Genomic DNA, 26,172 nt, shown 5'->3' with positions numbered 1-26,172 from the left:
CCCGCAGCCGGCTGGTCCCCGTCGCGGCCCGGGTGCTCGCCCCGGCCCGCCCGCCCGGTGCGGAGCTAGCCATGGCGGCCACTGACCTGGAGCGCTTCTCGGTGAGGGCCCTGCCGGGCCGCGGCGCGCGCGAGAGGCGCGGGGCGCTGGGAAGGGGCCGCCCTGCCGCTGGCGGGGGGCGCCGGGCGGGCTGTCAGCTCGGGGACACCGGAACGAGCTCTTCGAGGCGCTAGCGCGGGGTCCCGGGGCGTCGGGAGGGGGCGTCCACTTTGGGCGCACGAGAGACAGACCCCCTTCACGGGAAGGAGCAAATAAATACCTGCCTGGTTCGGACCAGGTGCGAGGACAGACTGGGGGCCCAGGAGCCGCGGAGGCCGGGGGGGGGGGGCGGGGGGGATCCAGGATCCTCCGGACCCCCACATCTCCCGGGGTGTTTCTGCACTGATGGGGGGGGGGGAGATTCCTAGCCGCGCAGGTGCTGTTGGATGGGCACAGACTGTGAAGATGAAACCCCAAAGGATCCTAGGGAGTCTTTCAAATGAGTTGCAGACTTGGATCCCGAAGACCTTGGGCCTTCTTTGCCTTCCCCTCCACTCCTCTCCCATCCCCACTCCCCGCCTAAGCGCTCAGATCCCGGGTGCGATTCCAGGCAGGTCCCACCTCAGTGGTCCGGTCTGAGGCAGCCATTCCCCCAGGAACCAGCGATTCTGGATACAGCCCAGTGGATGTTTGTTTGGGCCCCAGTCGGAATGCGTTCTGCAGGGCTCTCGGTTCGGGTGGTCCCTGCAGGGGTCTCTATAGGGCTGAGCCCACCAATAGCCAACTTTCTAAAGGTGTTTATAATTCACCTGGGGAAGGGGAGCCTTTTGGGGATTGTGTCTGCCTGTCCTCTGGTGTCTGAGGCTGGATCTGGGTGTGTCTGAGAGGCTGGGCTGTGACAGTGAAGGAAGCTGTGTCCTCTTGCCAGCATGTGAGGCCCTGGTCGGTGGGAAGGGGGAGGGAGGGCCCAGGGCTGTTGGGGGGGAGGGGGAAATGTTGACTATGTGACCGATAAGGAATTGGTTCTGGGGCTAAATAAGGGAGTCAGGACTTATGTAATTAATGCTATAAATACTGTCATCTGAATTAGTGTATGTAAATTTTCCCTTTAATCTGAAAATACATTTGTTGGTCTACTTTGGAAATATGCATAACTGAAGCAGGAGCTCTTGGTTTCATAATTCTAGACTGAGGTGTTTTATTCCCATTGAGGAAGGGGCGCTGTGTCAGTTAAGTAAGTTTAAATACAGGAGGAGTGGAATCAGAGGTTTACCCCACCCCTGCACTATAAATTGGAATTTATGCACCCAAGGAGGGCAGTCTCTGAATCCTAAGAGACCTGCTGATGAGCTGGAGGCCAAGAGATCTGGCAGTGTTTGTGCATCTGTGCATGTGTGTCTGTGTACATTTTCTGTGTCCAGCTGACCAGAAAGTTATGTCTGAGTCTTGTCTGTGGTCAGAGGTTACCCTAACAGTTGGTCTTGCTGGTGGGAGCGGTATGCAGAGTAACTAGAATCAGACTGTCTGATATGAATCTTAGGCTACTACTTATTGGCCATGTGACCTTGAGAGAATTATTTAACCCCTCAGTGTTCTCATCTATATAATGGGATGAAAATATTACCTTCCTCCTTGGGTTATTGGGCAGATTCAGCGAGAGAATCCTGGTGAAGTACGTAGAGCAAGGTCTGGCATGTGATAAGGACATAATAAATGACACATGATACCTAGTGTCCATGTGGAGGTAGAAACTGGTCCTCTGTATAGGAAGGCAGCAGAAAATGAGTTTGCTCCGTTCCATGGTCCCCTCCCTAGGGCTCCTGTCACTGCACACCCAGAGATTGTCCTCAGAATTGAGCTGAGGGAGTTGATTGCACTTCCAGGAGGTGGAATGGAAAAGGCCTTTCCCTCAGATTCCCATGCTGGCATTTCCGTGAGGATTTCGGGTATTATCTCCATGGTGGGCCAAGGCACAGAGACAGGACTGACTCAGGTATGTATGGCTGTCCAGGAGCCTTGGTGACTATGTCAGGTTAAGCTGGCTGGGTGGATGCCTTCCACACCCTCCATGTTCTGAGCCGGCAGCCTCCTGGGAGGACTTGTATGGGGTTGAATTTGGGTGGAGACCTTGGGTGGGGTTTGGCCTGAATTTCAGAGTCTGGACTCCATTCTGCTCTCCTGGCTTGTCATCCTGGGAAAATCATTTCTTTCTCTATCTTGCTATAAAATGGACCCAACCATACTAATATTCTTCAAAGAGTTTGTGGAAGGTTAATTGCAGTCTGTGGCATGTTTGGAGATCTGTTTAGATGTCTCCTAGCCTCAGGGTTGATTTTGGTGTTAAGCATTGACCATGAGGCTATGATTTGATTGAGCTTTGGCAGGTCGACACTGCCTCCCAGCCCCCACCCCAGGCTGGCTTGGTGGTCAGCCCAGCCCTGGAGGGCCCGGGAACTGTCCCGTTCTGGAGCTTAGATGAGCATACGGAGTTTGTACTTCAAGGTCATTATGTGCTGGGTTCCTATTGCCCACATAGCATGATATAAACAGGATCAGTAGCCTTTACATCTTGTCTAGCCCTGCTCAATCCTAGGTCAACCACGGGGTTAGGGTTGACATCTCCTGGGCGTGTATAGTCTGGGACAGTGCTCTGGGGAGTTTCTGTTGCCTCTTGCTGTCCTTGAGCAGCCCAACTCCTGTCCACTCTTGTTCTGCTCCTCCTCCTTCCTAGGTCCCAGACTCCTTAATGGGTTTCAGACTTTCCTGCACCCATGGCCATCTCCTGTGTTCCTTCTGTCAGAATCTCATGTGGCAGGGCTGAAACTCCAGGGCAAGGGAGGCTTTAGAGCTGGGGGAATGCGGAGCTATGAGGGGGAGAGGGAAGAAGCGTGAGCATGGCAGCCTCATGCCTGGCATTCCTCCCAGCCAGTCATCCCCCCCCAACCCCCCCCCCCGCCATCTCTGCTTTATCCCCAGCACCATCTGTCACTTCCGTTGTCACCCCTGTAATCTTGACACTTCTCCAAGAAGCAGGCTATCCAAGGAGTGCCTCTTCCCTCCCTGAATCAAAAGCTGGTGGGAAGGGGTGTGGGAGGCAACCCTCTCATGCAGTAGGGCTCTGTCATGGACTGGTATCTCCCTGTCCTGTAAAAATGGCCAGGAACCTCCTTGCTGAGCCGTTCTGAGAGAGAAATGAGAGCACAGCAAGGAATGTCTGCGAAGCTCTCAGTGCCCTGGTGGTGTCGAGAGATCATCAGTGAACACCACCTGCAAGCCTGCAGCTCTGTCCTACCACCCTCATGGGCAGCGGGCCTTGCTATGGATGTCAACTCTAGGAAGGTCTGCCTGGGATCTTGTTTGGAATGGGTCAGAGCAGGGAGGCTGGTGGGAAGGCACTGGTGATGCAAGGGAGCACATGATAAGGGACTGACTAAGCTCGGAACAGAGAAGGTGGCAAGAAGGAGCCTAATTATAGTGCCAACAAGATGAGAAAATGGATGGAGGCCCTGACCCAGGGCCTGACTTTTGTGAAAAGCTTTGGGTGGCATAGAGGGCTCTGGATGTTTTGTGCCCATCAGGTTGTTGATACCAGCAGCCTGTGGTTGGGTGAGGATGGCAGTCGCTGGCCATTGGCAAGTTTGGACCTGAGACCCAATCCCAGCACCCAAGTAACCCTTGAGATGACAGAGAAGGTAAAGCCCTCTGAATTTGGGGCCCTAAGATGGGTTAGGTGGAGGTGCATACTGGGGCATTAACTACCATGAATGTCTCTGTGGCTCGGGTCCAGCTACTGGAAGAGAGCAACTGCAGGATGACAGAGCAAAGGACCTGAGGGCTAACTGGCCTCCGTGTGTCCCCTGCAGCCTCTGCAGCCTTCCTGCCCCTGTGCTTCCAACACGGGTCTTGAGATCCCCACGCATGGCTCGCAAGGCTCAAACTTTGCCAGACAACCCGATGTGAAGCTGTGTAGGTCAGGAGGGAGACACAGGCACATGGGGAAAGGATATTTTCTAAGGGCAGTTTGCCATCATGATAGAGCTGGAGTGTTCTTTGCTGGGACCATCTGTATCCTCAGGACTCACATGAGGAACCATGGTTGGGAAGAGGTGGTGGAGAACAGGGCAAGGGACATCTTGGCTGTAACTTCACTTTTTTTTTTAAAGATATCTGATTTTATTTATTTATTTATTTTTAATCTGTTTTGTTTTGTTTTTTTGAGAGAGGGAGAGCATGAGCAGGGGAGGGGCAGAGAGAGAGAGAGAGAGAGAGAGAGAGAGAATCCCAAGCAGGCTCCACACTGTCAGCATGGAACCTGATGTGGGACTCGATCTCATGAATGATGAGATCATGACCTGAACCAAAATCAAGAGTCAGGTGCTTAGCCCACTTAGTCACCCAGGCACTACCCTGTAACTTCACTTTAATTGCCCTGGGTGGTCTTGAGGCAATTAGATATTCTCGTCCTTAAAGCACATGGCTTCCAGGCAGTTCTTGGCCCCTATGCTGGAGGACACATTAGAGGGATAGAACCAGGGGAGGAGGGAATTAGGGTCTATTTCAGATCATAGTTTCAAACTATTCTTTGAGGGGCCTCCTAGGTCTGGGCTCCCTGGGGCCTGGGGTTCAGAAGGACCATTGGGTATGGACTCAAGTCCACTTTCCAGACCTGGTTGTGGGGCCAGGGTGCAAGCCTGATACTTAACCTGGTGCTGGCGTGAATGGAGCAAGTGACAGACAATTATGATACAGCAGCCCTGAGTATCCACTGGCTATTGTTGGTGCCCTTGCATTTCTCTGCCCCTTCCCAGCACCGGCATCCATCCTGGGATTGGAGAGGGGGAGGGTCATGTTTGCTGTCCCCATTCCCCCTTCTAAGGGTGGGGTCTCATTCACTTGGGAACATAGTCTGTTTCCTTCCAGTGATGTCCAGATCAGTTATGGCTTCCCAACTGCAAAGCAGTGGGAGCTGTTGCTGGAGTCCCTGAGCCAAATGGGACAGTATGAACTCATGAGTTTGCTTCTGAGGCCCAGAGTGTCTCTCCTATCTGCTCCATGGTGGGATGGACCCCTCCTTCTCAGATAGCACAACACAGTCTAAGCAGGTATGTGTCCTAGGCTTGGAGTGAGCTGGTTGGGCCCAGAAGTTGGTAACTTCTTATGGCTTCTTGGAAATCTGATTTTGTCATGAGAAGTATGCAACAAATTATCCCATATTACTAAGCAGTGGCCCTGGCTTTCTATTTGCATGAAGAGGGAGGAAAGTGCCTGTTAGTGAGACAGGGAAGCTGAGAGAATGGAGTATAGGGGTGGCCTTAGGCTCCTGGGAGTAGTTTTGCACCCAAAGTCCCTTCACTTCACAGGATGCAGGAGGGGGTGACTGGCCTTTTGAGAGTGACAGTGGCCTCCTCCTGGGGCCTACCTACCTTGGTGCTGTTATTGCCACCGTGCTGTTTGGTCTATGCTCATGTCTTCTCCCAGGTTTTTTTTCTTTTTAAATGTTTATTTATCTATTTTGAGAGACAGAATGCATGAGCAGGGAGGGCAGAGGTGAAGAGAGAGAGAGAGAAAGAGAGAGAGAGAGAAAGAGAGAGAGAGAGAATCCCAAGCAGTCTCCACACTCAGCACAGAGCCTGATGTGGGGCTTGATCCCATGACCCGGGGATCATGACCTGAGCTGAAATTAAGAGTCAGTCTTAATGACTGACTGAGCCACCCAGGCACCTCTCCTCCCCAGGTTTTTTTGCTGTGTTAGGAGAGAGATGCTTTTGTTCCTAGGTATTCCCTTGATTGTGGATAGGTGTATCTTGCCTCTATCCTTCCCTTCTGGCCCAGGATAGCAACATTCCTACCCCCTGCCCTCCTGCACATATCCCTTTGGTTATTTCCCGTAACCTTTGACCTGGGCTTAGAGGCTTGCTGTGGAATCCTGGGATGTGAGCCTAAGCCTTTCCTGGGAAAATTCCTAGGATTCCTCTCAGACTCAAGGACAGTTGTGCTATGACCACGGGTTCTGGCCAGCAGCCTCTGCTCTGGCTATTTAAGGCCCAGGCTGCTTAGAGTAGCTAGAGCTGTGGATTGGATAGTCTGTGCCAGGAACATGGGTGGGGAAGGCTCCCAGTGGCGCAATGACTCGTGGGTCCATTGCTCAACAATTAATAGGGCTTCCCTAGGGCTGGAGCTCTCCTGGCAAGTGGGCTTCCTGTTTGCCTAGCAGGGTGCTTAGGCCAGTGGGTTCTAGGCATAGGAGCCTGGGGGAGAAAACTGTACGAAGACTGAGGCACCAGAGAACTCTGTGGAAGGCCTAGGATGGGGAGCTCTTCTTTGTCCAGGATTCAGGAGTCAGGTACACTTCCAGTGGGCTACCATTTCTCTTCCCATCCCAAAGACCAGCCTAGTTTGGGAGGTTTGATCTCAGGGTTCTTTATCCACTCACAGCTTCTTTGGCTCTGTTGGTTCACACATTCAGCAGATTTCCAATTTCTTCTGGATAAAATCCTGTTTTTGTGTGGGCAAGCCATCAGACATGGTTTCTCCCCCAAACCCACCTCTCTTCATGGTGAAAGAAGTATCTCCTTTTGGCTGGCATTTAGGGCTGCTCCAGAAAGCTCGGAGCGAGCGTTTCCTGGTCAGGAAGATGACGTCCTAGTTATCCACTGGGCTGTATAACAAAATGCCATTCTCTACTTTGTTCTGGACGGTCGGGCATGGAGGAATGCAGCCGGCCTGAGCAGTTATTATTTTGGTTGTTGTCTTTGATGTGCCAAAGAAATGATGACACAGAAGCCTGGGGCCTGGCTCAGGAGCCAAAAGCTTGTTAGTGATTAGAGAGGGGATAATGGTCCTGTGGAGTTTCCCATTGTGTATGTAGGGCTCAGAGCTGCCAACTCTGTTCTGGAGCTTTGAGGATAGTTGGAGCCCCCTGAGCCAGCAGGCCAGGGAGGTGAGTTGTCCAGCCGAAGGCCCCTCCGGCGGAGCTCTCTCCTGCGGAGCTCTCTCTTGCGGGTCTCCGTGCCCCAAGAATGGAGACACAAGTGTGTTGTCCTTCTACCTCACTCTCCTACCAGATGCGGCGTTGCAGACTGTCAGGCCACGGACCAGGTACACCCCTCAGACAGGTTGTGTTGGGCCCCGGTGGTGTGCTCAGTTTGTGTTGGTTGCCAACCTTTCAGAATTAGGGCGTTGCACGTAAAAATCTAGATTTGTGGATTCTCTGGAAAAATCGTTAAGATTTGGCAGCACTGGGCCTGCGTTCCCACAGTTGGCTGGAGTTGCAGAACCACGGCCATTGTGGACTGAGCACAGGCTCTGCAGTTCCCTGGCACTCCTAACCTCTCCCTGAGGGACCCCACACTCAGCCAAGTCAGCAGGTCTTTCAGCCAGCAGGCCACGGACTGATGTGGCTAGAAGCGTGGGTTTTGCAGTCATACTGTCTCCGTGCAGATCCTGGCTTCACCCTCCTGAGCACTGTGGTCATGGGCAAATGACTTCATCTCTTGGAGCCTCCATTGTCTCATCTGTCTGATGGAGGTGATATTACAGCCTACCTCATAGGGCTGATGTGTGGGCCAGATGACATTCAGAGTCATACATTACGGTAAGCTCTCGACAACTGTTAGTGCCATTGTTGTTGTTATTCCTGTACTTTTTCCTCTTCACTCATTTATATTACCTGCCTGGCCTCTGTAGCCCTTTGAGTTTAAACTGTGTCAGATTGAGCCCCTGAGGTCTGGGATCTGGTGTCCTCATTTTTTCCTTGGCAGCCATCCCAGGGCCTGGCACACCTGGCAGGCAGGACTGGCGCGTGTGTGCTGAGTGACTGAATGAAGGAGTCCGGGGGCCTTGTAAGAATAGGGGAGGTAGTGTAGTACGGTGGTTTAGGGCAAGGGCTTGGCTACTCTCAAATCCTGGCTCTGCTCCGACTCGTTTTCTGGTGCCTGTGCACCTCAGTTTCCTTACCTGTAAAATGGGAATTATAGTGGTGTCAGCCACACAGGGTGGGGAAGGGCTGTGTAGGAGACCGTAAACCATTTGGCTTAGTTCACACAGGGTGGTCCTCAGTGAGGTGTTGTGTCATCATTTGGCATTCATTCATTCCTTTGGTTGGAAACACTGAGACGTTTTACTTTCTACACTTTTTCCTTCCCTTCCTTACGCTCCTTGCTTTCTCTCTGTTCCTTTGCATTCTGAGTCTCACTTTGGAAACCCTAGCAGTCAAGATGTCCTCATTTGCAAGGACTGGATGGGCCCACTCAACTAGCTGAAGCAGTAAAGGGGAGATATGGAGGGGGGCAAAGGGAAAAGCTCAGAGGTAGAGCAGACACTGGCTTTCTGTTTTTTGTGATTTTCTTGGTGCTGCTGTCCTCTGAGTGGGCTTTAGTGTTATTCCAGCCCCCCTAATGGTTATAAGATGATCATAAAGGTTCATCCTGGGTCACCTGATTGTAACATAGCCAGTCATGGGATCATGCTGATGATTGGCTCAGGACTATTAGGACCTACCTTTAGAGTTGGAGCTGAGGTCTTAGCTGCAAATTGCAGGGCATTTGTAGGGTCATCAGGCAGCCATTGGGAGATCTGCAATTTCTTTCTGATGTGTATTAACTGAGACATGCTGATGATGCTTTGGGGGCTGCTGGCTCCTCCTAGGCTGGGTCAGCAAAGACACCTGGTCCAGGCACTTGGTAGTGAGCAGCACACCTTGGATCACATGTTGTTGATTACACATATAGGATCAGAGAGGCTGGCATTAGTGAGAGTCACACTTTGGTAGAGTCAGGAAGTCAGATCTGTCTCCTGAGAAGGGGGAACAGCAATCTGCCCTCCTCAGGACCAGAGGCCACTCCTCTGTGTGTATGCATGTGTGTGTGCACACATGTCCTAGAGATCAATAGTCCCATGGTCCCTGAGGCTCTTGAGCAGGCATTGATTGCCTCAGCCCTGTGGTCCCTGGAGTGACAGAGTGCAGCCTGGACAGCAATCTGGGGATGAGCACCTCCCTGTACTCCACACACTTCTCCAGAGGGAGCAGTGTTGTGTGACTGAAGGCAGCCAGGGCCAGGTGAGTGAGGATAGGTGGACTTCTGCAAGAGCCCCCATCCGAGTGCTGCTCTGAGCCTTTGAGGCCTGGAACTGTGAGGAAGTGGGGGAAATGCAGAACCAGGATGGCCTCTGTCTCTGTGCAAGGACTCTGTGGCCGAGTGTGCGCGCGCGTGTGGTTCCCAGACACAGCTGACGGGATGGGTTTTGGCGGCAGGCTACAGGATGTTGGATTGCGTCCTGATTGTGTCACCCTTGGAAGAAGAGGATGAATAAACACATAGCCTTCTCTACAAGCACAGCACGCCTTAAATTTTGGAGATTTTCTGTTTCGCCTGCAAAGAGAAATGCTCTAGACTCCCTGTTCTGTCCCCCATTTGATCCTTAAGCTGCCACGAGCAGGTGGAACCGAGACTAAATAATGAAGCTCTGTGTGAGGTGGGCAGATGCCCCTGATGCCACAGCAGTTGAAGACAGTGTTCAGTAGTTTATAAATGGCAGCATTGTCTAGCATGTTGGGCATCGTGGTGGGAGGGTGGGAAGAGCAGAAAGCCTGACCTCCCCCCGCCTGCAGCCAACCTCAGGGAGCTTATGGAAGAATTGGAGAACCGGGATGCATAAAGAAAGGACGACTAATAGTGCATGGAAATGGGGTCACAGCCAAGTGAGGGGTCTGGAATGTAGGTGTATAGAGCCAGGACAGAGCAGGTGCCGGGGAAAAGGGAGAGTGAGTTCTGGAGTCCTGAGAAGCGGACTCTGTTAGGAGAACAAATTCAGAGGTAACCTGGCCGAGCCTGTGAGGAAGGCCTCAGACCATGAGGGCCTAGGATGCCATGTGTGTGGGGTTTGGACCTGACCCAGCACATTCTATGCTCCATTAACTGTTTCTGATGTGGGCACCAGTGAGAGGAAGCTCCCTTTGGGGCCTCTTTGTTGGTTTATGTTTGCAGCCCTGGGGGCAACCTGGGCTTGAGTGGGGAGGTTGTGACACGATTCCCTGGCGACAGGGGATATGGAGAAAGGGTCAGCTGTAAGAGCAGAGGCTCTGCACGGAGAGCGTTATCAGAGAGCAGATTTAGGGGTAACCCCGACTTGTTTGAGGAGATAGTACCACTGCCCAGAGGGTCCATGTGGAGTCTAGGCTGCCATGGCACACACTTGGCTGTCATTGATAAAAGGCTAAAGTGACTAAGCAGGGGTGGGGATGCGGGGGGAACATTATTAGTCAAGGAGAGAGGGTGGAGTTTGTGTGCCAGGGGCTCTGGTGGGGAGGAAAGAATGGTTGGAGGGGTTCAGGCTAAGTCAACAGGCTGCAGCTATGAAGAAGTCAGAATGTGCTCAGGTGCTGAGGAGATCACTCTGCAGGAGGGTAGGCACCCAGCGTATCCACTGTTTGGTAGCCACACGCTGTCTACTGATCAGTAGCTCCTAGGGCTGCCTCCATTTGGGCCTGTTTCCTCCCCTCTGGAGCTGTGGGCAGGATGGCAGGATGGTACTCACACTCACTGCCCTTCCCCGTCTTTGCTCTTTCTAATGGGCAGTAGGGGCAGAGGGGCTCAAGAATGGAGGAGACATGTTTCTGCCCAACTTGGAGCTGTTTGGTGCCAGCCCCCTAAGAGGGCCAAAGCAGGGAAGGCTGAGCCTGGGAACCTTCCTTCGGAGGACAGCATTTTATCCCCATTCCCAGGGAAGCAGAGAAACTATCCGCACAAATTGGAGTCTGACTTTGACCCTCTGCTTCGGGTCCTGCTGGTTTCTTTTTATAGTGCTGTGGGCCAGCTCCAGTGGCCCTAGCTCACTCGGGATCTGCTGCCTGCCTCTCTCCTGAGGCCAGACCTCCATATTCTCATCCAGAATCCTTTGTCTAAACAAAGGGCTGGAATGGGTGTGGGAGGGTGGTATGAGCCAGAGCCTAGAAATCCCTAGAGAACACTGCTGAGGCAGGAGGGATGAAGCCTCAGTCACAATGCCTCAGACACTAGCCCTGACACCCAGTGGTGGGTGTGAGGGAGCACCAGCCCCTTTAGCGGGGCCCATTTGTGCACTCCATGCTTGGGTATATGACGAACAAGGGGGGCACATGGAGGATTGTGAGCCCAGCCCAATGAGGGAGGGCCCCCTGATGGAGAACAGGTGTGAGGGGGTCAGACCAGGCCTGCCTCTGCTTGAATCCTGCTTCATTAGGAGTGTCTGTGAGGTCTGAGAGGGGGCTACAGGAACATACACACTCTCCAACCTTGGCCTCTTAAAATCTTTATTTAAGATGGGAGAACCATTTGGGGCCTCTTCCTGGGCAGGAGGACAGGTGAACCCTCAGGGATGGCAACCAGGATAGATGGTTCTCTGGGCCATCTGTGCCAGGAGATGCCCCAGGCCCAGGTATCGCTTGCCAGCCCAGGTAGAGAAGAGCCATGGGTGAAAGCCCTTTTCTAGGACAGGATCGGGGGCCCTGAGGCACATTGGGCTTCCTGTGTGGAAACTCGTCCTGGAGTTGGAGCTCTGGCAGACTCACACTGTGTCCTGAGATTTGCTGAGAATTCTGGCAAGGGCAGGGGTGGTGCATGTCACTGGGGTTTAGCCTCTCCCCACGTGGCCCCTCTTCCCTGGTGGGCTCACTGCTTTGCCCTATTTCTCTCTTGGCAGAATGCAGAGCCAGAGCCCCGGAGCCTCTCCCTTGGTGGCCACGTGGGCTTCGATAGCCTCCCGGACCAGCTCGTCAGCAAGTCAGTCACACAGGGCTTCAGCTTTAATATCCTCTGCGTGGGTACGTGTCATAGTCTGGCCAGGGGGCAGCCTCAGACAGGGGATGGAGCTCTGTGCCCTGTCCACTTGTTGAGCTACAAGGGACCTCCTAGGCAGAGAGACACTTTGAGGGTCATGGCAAGGCACTGATTGGTGTCTCTGCCAGGGTCAAGGACAGATATTGGGGGCCTGACTCCAGTTGCCTCGAAGAGTGAACAAGATCAGGGCTGTGAAAGTGCTTTGTAAACTGAGAGTGTTTATCACAGAGGTTTAGATTGTGTGTTTATCTTTAAAACATTCACTCTTGTTCCTACTGTGTATTAAGAACACTATGGTAAACAAGACTGTCCTATTATAATACCATGCGAGAGCTCCGGCACGCATCTGAACAAATACAGCCCCAAACAGGGAGGCTCTGGGAGGTTCCATGGGTCTCAAGGCCAACGGTACAAAGAGCTCTGCCACACCTTCCGCAGGTGCCTAAGCCCTGGCATCTGCTGGGCTGTGGGTGCCCCTCGGGAAGCAGCCTGTCCTGAACCGGATAAAGCTAGCTGGAACAGGAGGCCACTGATGGCTTTAGACCCTGGCTCATGACCAGCCCCAGCCCAGGAACGATGGTGTGCAGAGCAGGTGATGGGTCCCATTGAGGCTAGCAGAGGCTAATGTCCAGTGGATCCCACAGCTGCCTGGCTCTGCCTCTTCCCCACACCCTGAGGAAACATTTCTCACATCCCACATAGCCATGGCTTATGTCCAAGTCAGCCTTTTGGCTTTTTCTTCCACACGTTTTTGAGGCCACCAAGAAGGGGTGGCTCCTCGGGATGGGACAGTGAGGGATGGAGTTGGAGGCCTGCCCCTCTCTTCTGTGTGGAGGCTGAGGTGCCCAAGCCCCACCCATCCTAGCCAGCAGCCAGGGACAGTCCTGTTTCTAAACTTCGACATCTCCTCCATTCCTTGCTCCCCAGGGGAGACTGGCATTGGCAAGTCCACGCTGATGAACACGCTCTTCAACACGACCTTCGAGACCGAGGAAGCCAGTCATCATGAGGAGTGTGTGCGCCTGCGGCCCCAGACCTACGACCTCCAAGAGAGCAACGTGCACCTCAAGCTGACCATCGTGGATGCTGTGGGCTTTGGGGATCAGATCAATAAGGATGAGAGGCAAGAGGCGGGAAGGGCGGCCCCGCCTACTCTCATCCCTGCCCCTCTCCCCCCATGGTGGGCTCAGTTCTAACGCTCTGCCCAAGCACCCTTAATTCCTAGCTGCTCCCACACTAATCGGCAAGCCCTCCACCCTATGGGGGGCCAGAGGAGGGCCTCTTGGGGAACACCTGAGGTCCCAAGGACCCCTTTGGAGGTTAGGAGACAGGGTCAGCCACCTGTACCCAGACAGGGAACCCCAGTCTGAAGCCGCTTGTCCCTACAGAGAGCAGGTTGGGGGCAGCCCGCGCCCTGTGGCTCAGTGCCTGCCTCAGGAGTGATGGAGCTGTCTCTAGTTACAGGCCCATAGTTGACTACATCGACGCGCAGTTTGAAAACTACCTGCAGGAGGAGCTGAAGATCCGCCGCTCACTCTTCGACTACCATGACACGAGGGTCCACGTCTGCCTCTACTTTATCACGCCCACTGGGCACTCTCTCAAGTCCCTGGATCTGGTGACCATGAAGAAACTAGACAGCAAGGTACACACCCTGCCCCCCAAACTTGTTCCATGGGCTTCATGGTCCTCCGCTGAGTTGAGGGCTGCAGTGTGACTGTCTACTGTGGTCCTCAGGGGCTCTGCTGCTTAGGGGCCTGCAGATAGCTCCTGGGCTTGGTCCTGTTTTCTCTTGCCTTTTCCCTACTGCTCCAGTGGGCCCTCATCACTCTGGGTTCTTTCTGTAGAGCTCTGTCTCCTTAGTCTGGTCCTGAGCCCCTTCCTTCTAGCTGAATTATTTCTTATTTAAAAACCAAAGCTGGGTTTGCCCAGAGGACTAGTTTTTAGGGCTAGATGGTGGTTTGAGGGAACCAGGGCTGTAAGAAGCCCCATAGTCAATTGGTACCACCCATTAGAAAGGCCCCAGGTGGCTGGGTTCAGGCTGGGGCTGCCCATGGGAGCAGCTCCATGTCTCTGGCCTTCTGCCTTTCTGCCTGGGGATGTGGCCTGGGCAGGGCTGTCCACAGTCAGGGAGAACTAACCTGCTGCCCCTCACCCCTCATCCTGGCAGGTGAACATTATTCCCATCATTGCCAAGGCTGACACCATCTCCAAGAGTGAGCTCCACAAGTTCAAGATCAAGATCATGGGCGAGCTGGTCAGCAATGGGGTTCAGATCTACCAGTTTCCCACTGATGATGAGGCTGTTGCCGAGATTAACGCAGTCATGAACGTGAGCATTGGGCACTGGCCTCAGGGCCAGAGGGGGCTTGGAGTCAGCATAGATCTGTGGCAGCCCCAGAGACTCTGGCTCCCCCAGGATTCCCCAGGATTTTCAGGATTCGGGAAAGACGGGTGGGTGGGCATCTGGAAGCCAGCCAGTCCTACGTCCTACGGCCAGGAGATGGGAGGAATTGGGTATTGGGCTGGTGCTGGGCCTTTCCCACGCTTAAGTTTCACAAGATAAGGATGCAGGGCAGGAACTGAAACCTGTAGGAGTAAGCAGGTAAGATGCCAGAGCTTGGGAACATGGAGGAAAGCCAGGCTTGCAGGTCCTGTGAGGGAGCTTCTAATGGCCCCTAGGGAGCCCAAGGTCTGAAAGAACCCCTCAAATGTGAGGAAGATGGGGGTGCAGGTTCAGCCCGCTCTCCTATTTGGAGGCCTTAGGATACTTCTCCAAAAGAGAGCCAGGAAGCAAGCATCTGGCCACGCCTTGTTCAGGTGTGGCATCCCTTCCCTGGGGTCCAGGATAGTGAGGGAGGGTCTGTCCATTAGTCTGTCCACCCAGTGCTCACCCATACTTGGGCTCCTTTCCAGGCGCACTTGCCCTTCGCTGTGGTAGGCAGCACTGAGGAGGTGAAGGTGGGGAACAAGCTGGTCCGAGCACGGCAGTACCCATGGGGAGTGGTGCAGGGTAAGTGACTAGACATCCCCAGGTGGTGGGCCTAAACTCAGTCTCCTGGCCTGTGTCCTCCCTTTGACTGTCCAGTGCCTGTGCTGCCAATGGAGTCGGCCTGGAACACTTGACTGCTGTTCCTGTGTCCTTTCCTCCCTGTGCCCACCTGTGTGTGTGTTCACCTGATGCCCCACGGGCCCTGTGCTTGCAGTGGAGAATGAGAACCACTGTGACTTTGTGAAGCTCCGGGAGATGTTGATCAGAGTGAACATGGAGGACCTCCGAGAACAGACCCACAGTCGGCACTACGAGCTGTACCGGCGCTGCAAGCTGGAGGAGATGGGCTTCCAGGACAGCGATGGTGACAGCCAGCCCTTCAGGTGACATCCTGCGTGGGGCGTGAGCCCATCTCCACAGCCACGGCCAGACTTGCCATGCTGGCAGCTGTGCCTGGTGGGGGCGGGGGGGGGGTGTCTCATGAGCCAGGGGGAGGGGCGTGGGGACCCTGGCACCCCCACACCCCTCCTTTGCCCAAGTGATCCCCCTTCTCCGGCTCTGCCCCATCCCATCCCGCTGCAATCCCACCCTTGGCCTCTTGTCTGTGCGTCTCCACAGTCTGCAGGAGACTTACGAGGCCAAGCGCAAGGAGTTCCTGAGTGAGCTGCAGAGGAAGGAGGAAGAGATGAGGCAGATGTTCGTCAACAAAGTGAAGGAGACAGAGCTGGAGCTGAAGGAGAAGGAGAGGGAGGTACGTGTGGGCTCCAGGTCTGGGAGAGGCCAGGTGAGGGAGGGCGGGGCCTGGCCAGGCTCACAGGAAGCCCCTGTTCCTCCTCTGCTCCCAGCTGCATGAGAAGTTTGAGCACCTCAAGCGGGTCCACCAGGAGGAGAAGCGCAAGGTGGAGGAGAAGCGCAGGGAGCTGGAGGAGGAGACTAGCGCCTTCAACCGCAGGAAGGCCGCGGTGGAGGCCCTGCAGTCCCAGGCCTTGCACGCCACCTCGCAGCAGCCTCTGAGGAAGGACAAGGACAAGAAGAAGTAGGTGGTGGGCCTCCTGCCCACGCTGGCTCTTGCTCCCTCCTGGGCACCCACTCTGTCCTACTCTTGGCTCCTTGAGTCTACTTTGGTTCTCGCCCATGCTCTGCCTAGTCACCATTTGGCTCTCAGTCCCACATGCTTTCCCACTTCATTCTTGCCCTCCTTTCTTTTCTTCTCACTGGTGAGCTTGATATCTCAGGATACTGGTATTTGTGCATGCTCTGTCTTGCACAGGTAACCCCTTATTACCCCCCCCCCCGATTCTCTATTCCTCTCTCTCTCTCTGTCTCTCTCTTTCCTGGCTCTGTCTCAGGCTCTATCTCTGTTTCTTTCTTCCTGTCTCCCTCTCTCTTTCTCTCTCTCTCTCTCTCTCTCTCTCTCTCTCTCTCTCCCCCTCCTGCCGCCCCCTCAGAGCTGGGATGGTGAAGCCCGGGCCACACAGGCCTAAAAGGGTATAGAGGTCTCAGGGAAGGTCTTTCGAGCCCAGAGAGGGGCAGGACCCGTGAATGTCCGCATTTCCAGATTCCAAAATCTCCTGTGGTTTTTGCTTGGGCAGTGTGGTGCATCCCCCTCAGTCTCTACAGTGGATGTGGGACCTGCATTGGTTGGCAGGTGGATGCTTGAGCCCAGGCAGCACTGGCCCCCGGGCACTCTGCTCACTGCCTGGTGGAAGGAAGGACACCAGCTCCCTGAACGGGCTCTGGGAGTCCTGCTCCAGAGAGGAGCTGCCCTTCAAGTAGAAGTTAGAGTTGGAAGAGAGAGGAGGACAGGAGGCTTCCAGCCTCCCGCAGTGCAGTGAACCTCTTGGCCAGGTGGGGGCAACTCCGAGTCATTTCTCCTCAGCCTTTTTCAAAGCCTCTTTCCACACTCTCAGCCAGAGTCCAGATGCCCTGGTTCCTAGGGGGTCTCCCTCCTCCACACTACTTCATTCAGTGTCCCGTACCTCATCACGCTGTGGGATCTCGTCCATCCCTGCTTCTCCCTGCCCCTGGCCTGGGTCAGATACCATCTTTCGCTTGTCAGCTGAGGAACTAAGCAGATGATTCCATTTTTGTCCTCATTCTTGAGTCTTGGACACTCATGTCTCCTTGGAATGTTTGGGAATGTGTGTGTTCAAGCCCTTCTTTCCCTGGTGGCAGTGGAGGCTTGTGGTTAAGGCCATGCAGCGGGTAGCCAGCCGTGGCTCTGGGATGCTGCTTGTGGCATCAGCACTCTCCCCGCCCCTAGTAATGCCATTCCCTAACACACATACACCCATGCACACAGTCTTACTCTCACTCCAGCCCTGTCACATGCACAGACTCAGGCACTTGTCATCAAACACACACAGCCCCCAGGGCACATAAGCACAGAGACATCTGAGGAAAAAAACCTTCTTGAGCTGCTCCCTGGGAGAAATGAGGGGGACAAAGCCAGGCATTTAGGAATGAATGCTAGTTCTTATTCCTAAGGCCTGTGCTCTGCTTTGGGACAGACCCTCCCCCTCCCTCCTTTCTATAGTCTCCCTCATCCTGCTTCCTGGTGTGTCCCACCCCATCTGCTGGCACTGTTGGCAGAGATAACGCCCTGCCTGTCCCCAGGGAGGACCCTAGCCCCACGTTTCCCTCAACCATGTGAATTTGCTCTCTGCTTTGCATTTGCTTCCAGCCCCAGCCCCATGTCCAGCTCTTGGCTTGGTGAGCCTTGGGGCTCTGTGAATTGGAATCTCTGTGGGTTTCAAGCTAGTGGCTAAGAATCCAGTTTCTCCTGGAAAGGGGTGTGTGGGTCTACGTCCCAGGTGTTGGCATCTAAAGAGACTGTGCCCTGCTCCCTGCCAGCTTGGTCTGGGCCATCTTGTTTCAGAAAAGACAGGCAGAATCTCCTAGGAGATAAACTATGGAGAAACTACTCAGACACTGAAGACATGGACGTGTGGCCAGGACAGGGCCAGGAGGTGGGGTGCAGGCTAGCTGCAAGGGCACCAGCACAGCTCTCGGGGTGAGAGTTCATCTGTGGTGTCGGGTCTCCCTGCCTTCCCAGTGTGGCCTGGGTCTGGCAAACAGGTCTTTTCTGCTTGCTGGACATGCCAGAAAGCTTCAGTCAGTTTGGCCTCCGGGAGAGACCTCTCCTCCCGTGCTGGCCTTGTGAGGCCAGGAGTTGGGTAGGTGAGGTGGCCTGGAGTGCCCCTTCCTCTTGTCCTGGTCAGGGGAATGGGGTATGTGAGGAGCACTTTCGGGGTGGGGGGTGGTTTTTCATGACCACTGACTTGGATTGCTTTGATTGGTTATACTTAGTCTTTAGATTTTAATCCATTTTTGCAAAATTACTTCCCAATCAGATCTTGACCCTCAGCCCGGAATGCCACAAACTAAAGCAAATTCTCTGCTTTGCTCGCCACAAATGCCAAACTGACTGCCCTTTCCCAGCAGCCAACTTGCTGTCTTTTGTTTCTGTTTGATTTGGTCGTCTGCGTATCTTTTAATGTGTCTGTTTTTGTTTTGTTTGTTTTATTTTTATTTTTCAGTTAACGCACGCACAGACTTACATGTCAAGAGCGGACTTTAGACTTTCATGTGTTAAGTTGCTTGAGTTACACCTTGTGACCCTTCTTCTCCCATAACATGGTGTGAGGACGGACTGGGAGCCGGTACAGACTCCAGTGTTTACAGCCTTGCTTTGTCCCCTACCCCCACCCCCAGGCTGCCCTGGGCCTGGTGGGCCACCCTCTCTATGCAAACACGTCAAAGCCATGAATGCTGGAATCCAAAACTGACAAGGTTTATTTTTTTCAGAGCCAGTGGCTGGTCTTCCATTTACAGTGTCACTATTCCTTGACGGAGCAGTTATGTGCCGCTCTAGCGAAGGCCCCAGCCGGCGATGCTCGGCCTAATTGTTCAGCGTCAAGATGGCAACTCATGCGGTGCCCTAGGTGTGGCCGCGTGGTCTGGTATACATGCTGCAAAATTCGCTCGATTCCCCCTCAGTTTAATTTTTCTAACCTAGAGCTTAATTTCAATAATAACTTTTAAGATACTTCTAAATTTTTATTTTGGCACAAGCGTAAAGACAAATAATATCCTCTCCCGTTATTTTCATAAGTAACCCAGATTCCCTCATTTTTTAAAAACTAAAAATATCTCTAAACCTTTCTTATGTATAAAGCATCCCTATAATATTTAGGGAGAGGTGGGTAATAAACATCCTGTGATGACAGTGTTTGGAATTTCTTTATGGATGAAAGTGGGACACGAAGGAGACCACATGCAGTGTTTTAAATGTGGACGTAAATGGAACAGCAGCCCAAAGCCGTTGTCTGTGTGCTCCACAGGTGCTACCCATACACAGGGACCACTCCACGTGTGTGTTAAGTGTTTGACTCCAACTAAGACCCCCCCCCAAACCAATCCTGCATATTCCAAATGCAAAGAGTACTCTGCCAGGAAAAGGTCGTTTTTTTATCTCAAGGTCGTTGTTTTCTGTTTTCCTGGCCGACTCACAAAGCAAAGACACGAAGGTGTCTGATGTATGTGGACTATTTGAGAAAACACTACCAGCCAAGGAGCTTTCCCACCTCCACTGCGTTCTTCAGGGGATCATTGTGAGGAAGTACTGGCAGTATTGATTCTCCGATGTTCCTGTTGGTCTGCGAGCCGCTGCGAGTATCAGGGCTGAGAATATGGTGTGATGAAATAGATAAAAAAATGAGTAGATGAAAGGATTTCATTTAATGTTGATGGAGCACTGTGCTAGATACAGTGTACTCAGAATAACACACAGCCCTGCCCTCAGGCAGCTCACAGTCTAGTGCACTCCCTAGTCGGAAGCCTTGGGAAGTCGCGCTAATTTATTGTCGGATTGGTCGTTTGTTTTTCATGTCCTCTGTCCTCCTTCCCATTGCTGTTTCCCCCTTTCTGCCTTGGCCTGCTTTACTGATTTCCGGGACCAAGTCCTGGCTTCGTCCTGCCCTTCTGAGATGGGGCTCCACTCAGAGTGGGGAAGAGGGGCGAGCCGTGTGTGTGTCCCCAGAGGCACGGCAGGAAAAAGGCAGCCTTGTCCTCCTCACCAGGAGCAGAGAAGGTCTTACGGATGTCCGGAGTGCAACTGCTCTAAGTGTCATGCCGTGACCAGGGGTGGATCCAGATTGTAAGGGGCTTCAGTGTGGGCATTCAAAAGGCCAATCAGCGTATACCTAAGGCACATGTGGACTGTCGGTGGCTTGACTTTAGGGGGATTATATGTGTGAGAGTGTATTCATTTTGGCTGAGGCATGACCTGTAAGATCGCCTCTGTCAGCTAATGTATTTCTGAAGATGAGGCTCAGTGACCCAGAGGATTCGCTGGTTATATAAGAAACAGAGATTCCTGGTTCACGGGCCGATTTGGGGACTCTGGAGTAGACAGCTCCTGCCACCCATTCACCACAGCCTGTGGGCTGCAGCTCGGGCATACTGGAAGGTCGGAACTGTGGCTGGTTACCTTCCTATGGGTGCAGGGCTTCCCAGCATCTCTCGGGAGACCTGTCACTCTTAACACTTTCTGGGGTCTGAGCTGCTTCCACAGGTACCATCGGCTCTAGTGAGCCTTGCCACCCTTCTCTCCCTGGGCTATTTGTGTTTGTAAGTTTATCATCTTCAGCTGAGACCAAATTAATCCTTGATGCACAAAATGAGCTTAAAACCGTTATTTAACAAGCTACCCCGTCCGGGATGTGACGCTTGTAGTCAGGATCTGATTTGCCTCTCCTTTTCAGAATCATCTTTTAGCATTATTAGGACTGTCAGTGGGGTCATGCTGGCATTTATGATCATGTCTCTCATGAGCTACGTTGGTTTTGGGTAGAATCATGTAATTTATTGTCCAAACTGAGACTTTTCAGAGTGAAAGCAGGTCCTATTAATAATCATGCCAGATCAACAGGTGTAAGCTGGAACGGTCTCAGGCGAACCGGCATGAATGGTTACCCTGGTGATGGGTAACCTGAATGGAGGTGGTTTGTAATTGTGCAGACTGACTGCATATATGTTTCCATGTGTCTGTGTGTGGGTGCTTGTTAAGTGGGGCTCATATTACTGGATAAGAGGCCCAAGGGAAGTGTGGCTTGCTCGTCTGTTACGTTAACATGCTTTTCTAAAACTGCTTCACCTGTTAATTCATTTACTCCTTCATACATTGACTGTTTTTGTTCCTTTCCATTCACTTTGTACTCTTTTTTTTTCCCCATTAAATTTTGCATTTATTTTGAGTTTTTGTGGTGTCTTTTTTGGGCAGTAGCTTTTCTGATTTAACATGTTTTCTAGCCTATTAATCTGCTACGACTGTGGTAAAACACAGCTTGTCTTTTCTGTGAACTTTGTGGGGTTGGCCAGCTTCTATAGGAGTTGTGTTTCAATAGTGACTCCTGCTGTGGGCATCTGCGAAAAGCTCTGGAATGGGTGTGGGATGGAGGAAAGAGTCATAGTTAGGAGAGAGCCTGTGGTCCATCAATCTTCAGCATGCGTGAATGGGTGCAGGCCACCAGAGAAGGGAAGGGCTGCCTTTTAAGAGTTTACATCCTTGTGGAAGAGGCTTGACATGGGACAACTAACATCTGAGTTCTTATGGTGTGTCAGGCATTGTTCTGAATTGCATTACGTGCATTAATTCCTCTAATATTCATAATAATTCCAAGATCAGGTACTATTTCCCCCCCCCCCCCATTTTATAGGTAAGGCAGAGAGGTAAAGTAATTACCCAGAGTCACACAGCTAGTAACTGGTGGAGTTGAGATTTGATTATTGGTAGCCTGTACCCTTGATTCCTGAGCTACAGTTGCTACTTGGCAACCCAGTGGGATGATGGACTTATAGTGAAAATGTAGCCACAATTGAAGTGTGCAGTTTGACACACAAAAGTGTGGGTTGGTGGACCTGAGATGGTTTGGTAGAGGTGGGATGCCCTGGTAGGTGGATATTTGGCTAAGAAAGGGCAGACCAGTGCTGGAGTTTAGTCACTGGGAAGACTAAAACAAGGAGAGGGGGACTCAGGTCAGAGAGGTGACAGCACACCGGGGAGACTTGTGTGCAGACACCCCTAATGAACGTTCAGCTCAGCTCTCCCTGTGGGGAGTCAGCTAGCAGGGAAGCAAAGTCTTCACCGAGCTTTGAAGGGCAAAGACCCTCCAGGAAACCAGAGGAGACAAAGGTGACATTGGTAGAGGGAACAGCATTGTACAGCTCGCTCACCCATCTGGGGGAAGTAATATTTGGACAAGTATTAAAAAGGCCCAGGATGCTCCCCTACTCTGTTCTCAGCCCATCTGCCCGTGTCTTCTCTCCTCTCCATTTTCTGCAGCTACAGTCCTTCACCAATCCCTCCCCTTCTGTAGACAGGGACAAAAGCAAGACAAATCGTGTCCATACTTCTCCCACCACAACAATCCCAATCTCTGATCTGAGGTGGGATAGGAGTTGCTTAAAAAGAGAGGGGGAGGGAGAGGGAGAGGGAGAGAGGGAGAGGGGGAGAGAGAGAGAGAGAGAGAGAGAGAGAGAGGAAGATGGGACCTGGAATCCCAAGGTGAGCCTCAACAGCCTAAAAACTTTTCTCAAACTCCCAAGTGGTACTTGGCAACGCAGAAGTTTGCTTTCTCAAAGAGCAATACTGTTTACTAAAGCAGGGCTGTCCCTTTTCTCAGTACAGGGTTCACACACAGGTCCACCTTCTCCTTTCTCTGAGAGATTAGCGTTGAGGACCCAGCTTCCACTCAGAGCTCCCTAGTTAAGAGGTCAAGACTTCCCTGCAGTTCTCCAAAGTCAGAGAGAGCCAGAGCTGGGGTGGGTGCTCAGCATGAACCCGTACTCCCTGCTCCCCCTGCCCCCAGTCCTCACTCCCAGCGCAAGGAAGGGGGCAGGGGGCAGCTGTGGCCCTGGGAGGGGTTGCCGTGAGCAGCAGGCTGTGCTTCAGCCTCTCCATTGGTGCTGGACTACAGACAGCTGTTGCTGGGACCCAGGAGGTGGTATTCTAAGTGTATGTGACTATCGAGTCTAAATGCTGGATATCCAATACATTTAAAATAAGATTCTGATGAGGTTGAAAGGAGTTAAACTTTATTTTTACAGAAGCTCCACCAGGCAAATTTGTGTGGACAATAGGTAGAGATTCATACGCGCACTGTTATAGTCTACCTGGTCTGTGACCTCTCTGCATCTAGCAGCAGGTCGTATTCCTCACAGCTTAGCCTGTTTACAAAAAACTGCTCAGGGTGGCAAGACTTCAGAAATCACTGTGAAGTGTGTGGTTCTGTCATTCGTATTCCCGACGCTGCTTACACAGCTCCAGGGGGCAGCTCTGCCTGCTGGACTCTCCTGCCCAGACAATGGCTCTGTAGTGTCCTGCTGTCCGAGAGACATCTGGCTTCTCCCTCACGGCTGTGCCAGTCATCTCCTTCTAGCAGTGCCATGTTGGGAGCAGCCTCAGCCTCAGAACCTGCTCATCTCGACCTAAAGCTCTCAGAGCTGTGTTTTCTCATCAGGGGTCAGCTGCTGAGATCATTCGTAAACATAAAATTCCTCTAAGGTAGTAAACTACTTTGCTTAAGAGTAACAAAGGACAAACATGTGTGAAGCTTGACCAAGTTACTGTACATTGAACACAGCATACTTTATGATCCAGGTCTTATGAAGAGAAGACCTAAGTCATGGCCAAGTCAGGGGACATTCATTTGGAGAAATGGTCCCATTTTTTGCCATGATGGGCAAGGTCATTGGCACTTGAAGTGCTACACTTCCCAGAAGTCTGGGAAGCTGACAGAACCTGGCCAGCTCCGTAGGTGGAGCAGCACAAGCTGGTCAGTCAGAACCAGCCCGGCCCTTCGGTCCTGAGCAAGGCCCACTGCTGGCCTGACTCCAGTTCCCTTGCGGGCCGCTACCAGTCCATGCTGAAGGAGAAGGGAAAACCAAGGTGCAGTATGACCATTCATTCATTCATGCTGGTCTTGGACCCATGGGAGAGAAGAGAGCAGGGTCTTGATCTGTCAGACCACCCTTCCCAAAAGGGACCCCCGACCTGCCTTTTTTCTCCTTACTGCCTTCTCAAGACTCGGGAGCTTTTTCTCAGTTGCCTTCCAGTGCCTTCTTCCTTTATTGTTACAGGATCCATAAAGCCTAGAATTTAGAGGCGTCCCAGCAAGAAGGGGTTGCCATGAAGCTCTAAAGGGTACTAGGGTAGGGGCACAGAGGCTGGGAAGTGAAACAAAGTTGTCTGAGCAGGAAAAGGACTACAAACTTCTCAGGTGCTGCTTTACAAGTTCCTTGCAGTGGCTCAACTGCTCACTACTGACCTGTAATTAAAATAGAGTCATCCTTGAAACAGAACCATTTTACATTCCAAATAAAATAGTGAGTGCTTAAATGTTAGCACAGAGTAATTTCAGGAAGGTCGAACTGTTTGGCTCAAGAGCATTAACCCCACCATCTCAGGGACATCCACCTCCAACCTCAGTAAAACTGTCATTCATCTAACTATGCATTTCCATCTTACCCTGTCCGTACTCAGAGATTCCGATCCTTCAGTGCCTTCCTCATGGTACCCCAGTACCCGGTACCATACAGTCAGATAAAAGGTGAGGGGTCTGAGATTTACACGCTGCAATATTAAGCTCAGGGGTGCTTCCTCCTGAGCCGGGCACATGCCCCGGACTTCACCCCATCCTCTTGACAACAAGGGCTGCCACTGAGATAAAGCTCTTTTCACTGTCAAGAAACCCACCCAATTGGTCCAGTGAAGGGAACATGTACCCCATACTCATCCAGAGGGTATGCCAAGTGTACAAAGCCTAGGCCTTAGGTAGACTCTTCACAGAGTCATTGTGGCCAGAACATCTGGAGCCCACAGGGGCCAAGAAGGGCGATGCGTACCATTTTGGGGGCAGAGTGCATCAGCTCAAGGGGCAAAACTGAGACCCTGGTCCGGGGCAAAGTTGATGTCTACCTGTGCTTTCTTTAGCAGATCAGATATAGGAGTACACCAGTCGGGCATGAGCCTCTCCAACTCTAAGGTGATGATGACCAAGGCCAGTGTGGAGCCCTTGAACTGCAGCAGCTGGTGGCCCGCCATACAGTGCTGCAGCTGCCTGGTCAGGGACGCGACGTGGAGGGAAGGATTCCTCTGAGGCAGCAGCTCCACCACGTGGGGCCAGCCCAGGACCACCAGGGCATGGAACTAGAGACCGTGGTTTTTAATGTTAGAACAGAAAACCCCATACCTTTCATATATCAATGACCAAAAGTGCAAACAAGTTAAATTTCCATCAGGGAGCATCCGATGTTGCCCAACCCCTTCCATTCCCATCCATGGCCCCATAAGGGACTTGAGCTTAATACTCATTCTGTGGCCAAGCTGAGCTTCAACCTTGGAGAGAAAAGACAATCTGCTTCCTGGGATGGTCATTAAGAGCTCAAAGTACCTAGATGACAATGTTTCAGTTCTGAAAAACAGAAGCATACTATTCAAGATTAAGATAGCAGAAAAGTTACTTGTATCTGTATACTGCAACTTGGCAACAAAGGCCAGTTTTCAGAATGAAACAGCCCTTAGTGATTTAATCTTCATGCTTCCTAACCGACCAAAACCCCATACATTTCCCATTGCATAATTTTGCCTTACTAACGGAATCATTCCTTAAGAATGACCATCATTCCCCAACTCAAAAAATACCAACTAATACAATATTTTTTAAGTGCCAGATCAATATGGTCTAAAGCCTCAATAAGGATCGTGTGTAGGTGAATAAAGACAGCTAAGTGAATGTGTGTAAAGTGTAGCACAGGCAGACAGCTTTTTATGTACAGTATTCATAGAATGGAAAGTTAAATATTTTTGCAGTGTGTATTTAAAGAGAAACTCACCACAACAGTGCCGTCAAAAAAATCTTTATAATCTATTGTCTTTTAGAAGCGGGGGTCTGGTGGAACTGTGTTGGATTTAAGATCTCCATTTTCCCTCTTACGTGTGTCATGAGCCCTGTGGGTCACCTCACTGTGGTACGTGTAAGGACGTGTGCACGCCTGTGCTTTGCCATCCTATGTTGTGAACAGCTGTTCCAAAGGCGCACACGAGTCTAGGGCAGACTCTGCAAACTCCTCATATTTACTATGGTCAAGAAGTCCAGCGGTATCCCAATATAGAGGTCCCAGTGCAGTCTGTCCAAAATAGCCAGCTCCACCCTCAGCAGCTCGCCCGGGGTACAGCCAGAGCCGTAGTGCTTTATGAAGTCTTTTATGCGTGGAATTAACTGTAAAAAGAAAATAAAGAGGCCAAAGCCCTGTATCATGTCA

The 26,172-nt window shown here is 52.2% G+C and overlaps 1 protein-coding gene across 7 annotated transcripts; it reads left to right on the top strand.

Moving 5' to 3' along the window:
* On the top strand, positions 1 to 26,172 carry SEPTIN8 (septin 8). Of its 7 annotated transcripts, none has more exons than XM_032592839.1 (10): positions 1 to 101; positions 11,719 to 11,839; positions 12,783 to 12,978; positions 13,314 to 13,500; positions 14,026 to 14,187; positions 14,772 to 14,868; positions 15,062 to 15,230; positions 15,466 to 15,598; positions 15,693 to 15,883; positions 18,387 to 21,104. In XM_032592839.1, the coding sequence occupies exons 1-10, from the start codon at positions 72 to 74 to the stop codon at positions 18,388 to 18,390; spliced, it is 1,290 nt and encodes a 429-aa protein (XP_032448730.1). In that variant the 5' UTR covers positions 1 to 71; the 3' UTR covers positions 18,391 to 21,104. The 7 variants fall into 7 exon arrangements, with proteins under 7 accessions (XP_032448730.1, XP_030173792.1, XP_030173782.1 ...); XM_030317932.2 differs by lacking the exons at positions 1 to 101; positions 18,387 to 21,104 and adding exons at positions 1,876 to 2,032; positions 24,842 to 26,172 and having other exon boundaries at positions 13,320 to 13,500; XM_030317922.2 differs by lacking the exons at positions 1 to 101; positions 18,387 to 21,104 and adding exons at positions 1,876 to 2,032; positions 24,845 to 26,172.

The sequence above is a fragment of the Lynx canadensis genome, chromosome A1, assembly GCF_007474595.2.
Source record: "Lynx canadensis isolate LIC74 chromosome A1, mLynCan4.pri.v2, whole genome shotgun sequence".
Taxonomy (NCBI): Eukaryota; Metazoa; Chordata; class Mammalia; order Carnivora; family Felidae; genus Lynx; species Lynx canadensis.
This window is presented reverse-complemented; position numbering and strand designations above follow the sequence as displayed.

Coding starts and splice junctions, on each gene's coding strand:
- SEPTIN8 (XM_030317914.2), top strand. CDS start 1,931: ATGGAAAAGGCCTTTCCCTCAGATTCCCATGCTGGCATTTCCGTGAGG. Junction 11,840..12,782: donor CTTTAATATCCTCTGCGTGG/GTACGTGTCATA, acceptor CTTGCTCCCCAG/GGGAGACTGGCATTGGCAAG. Junction 15,599..15,692: donor TGAAGGAGAAGGAGAGGGAG/GTACGTGTGGGC, acceptor CTCTGCTCCCAG/CTGCATGAGAAGTTTGAGCA.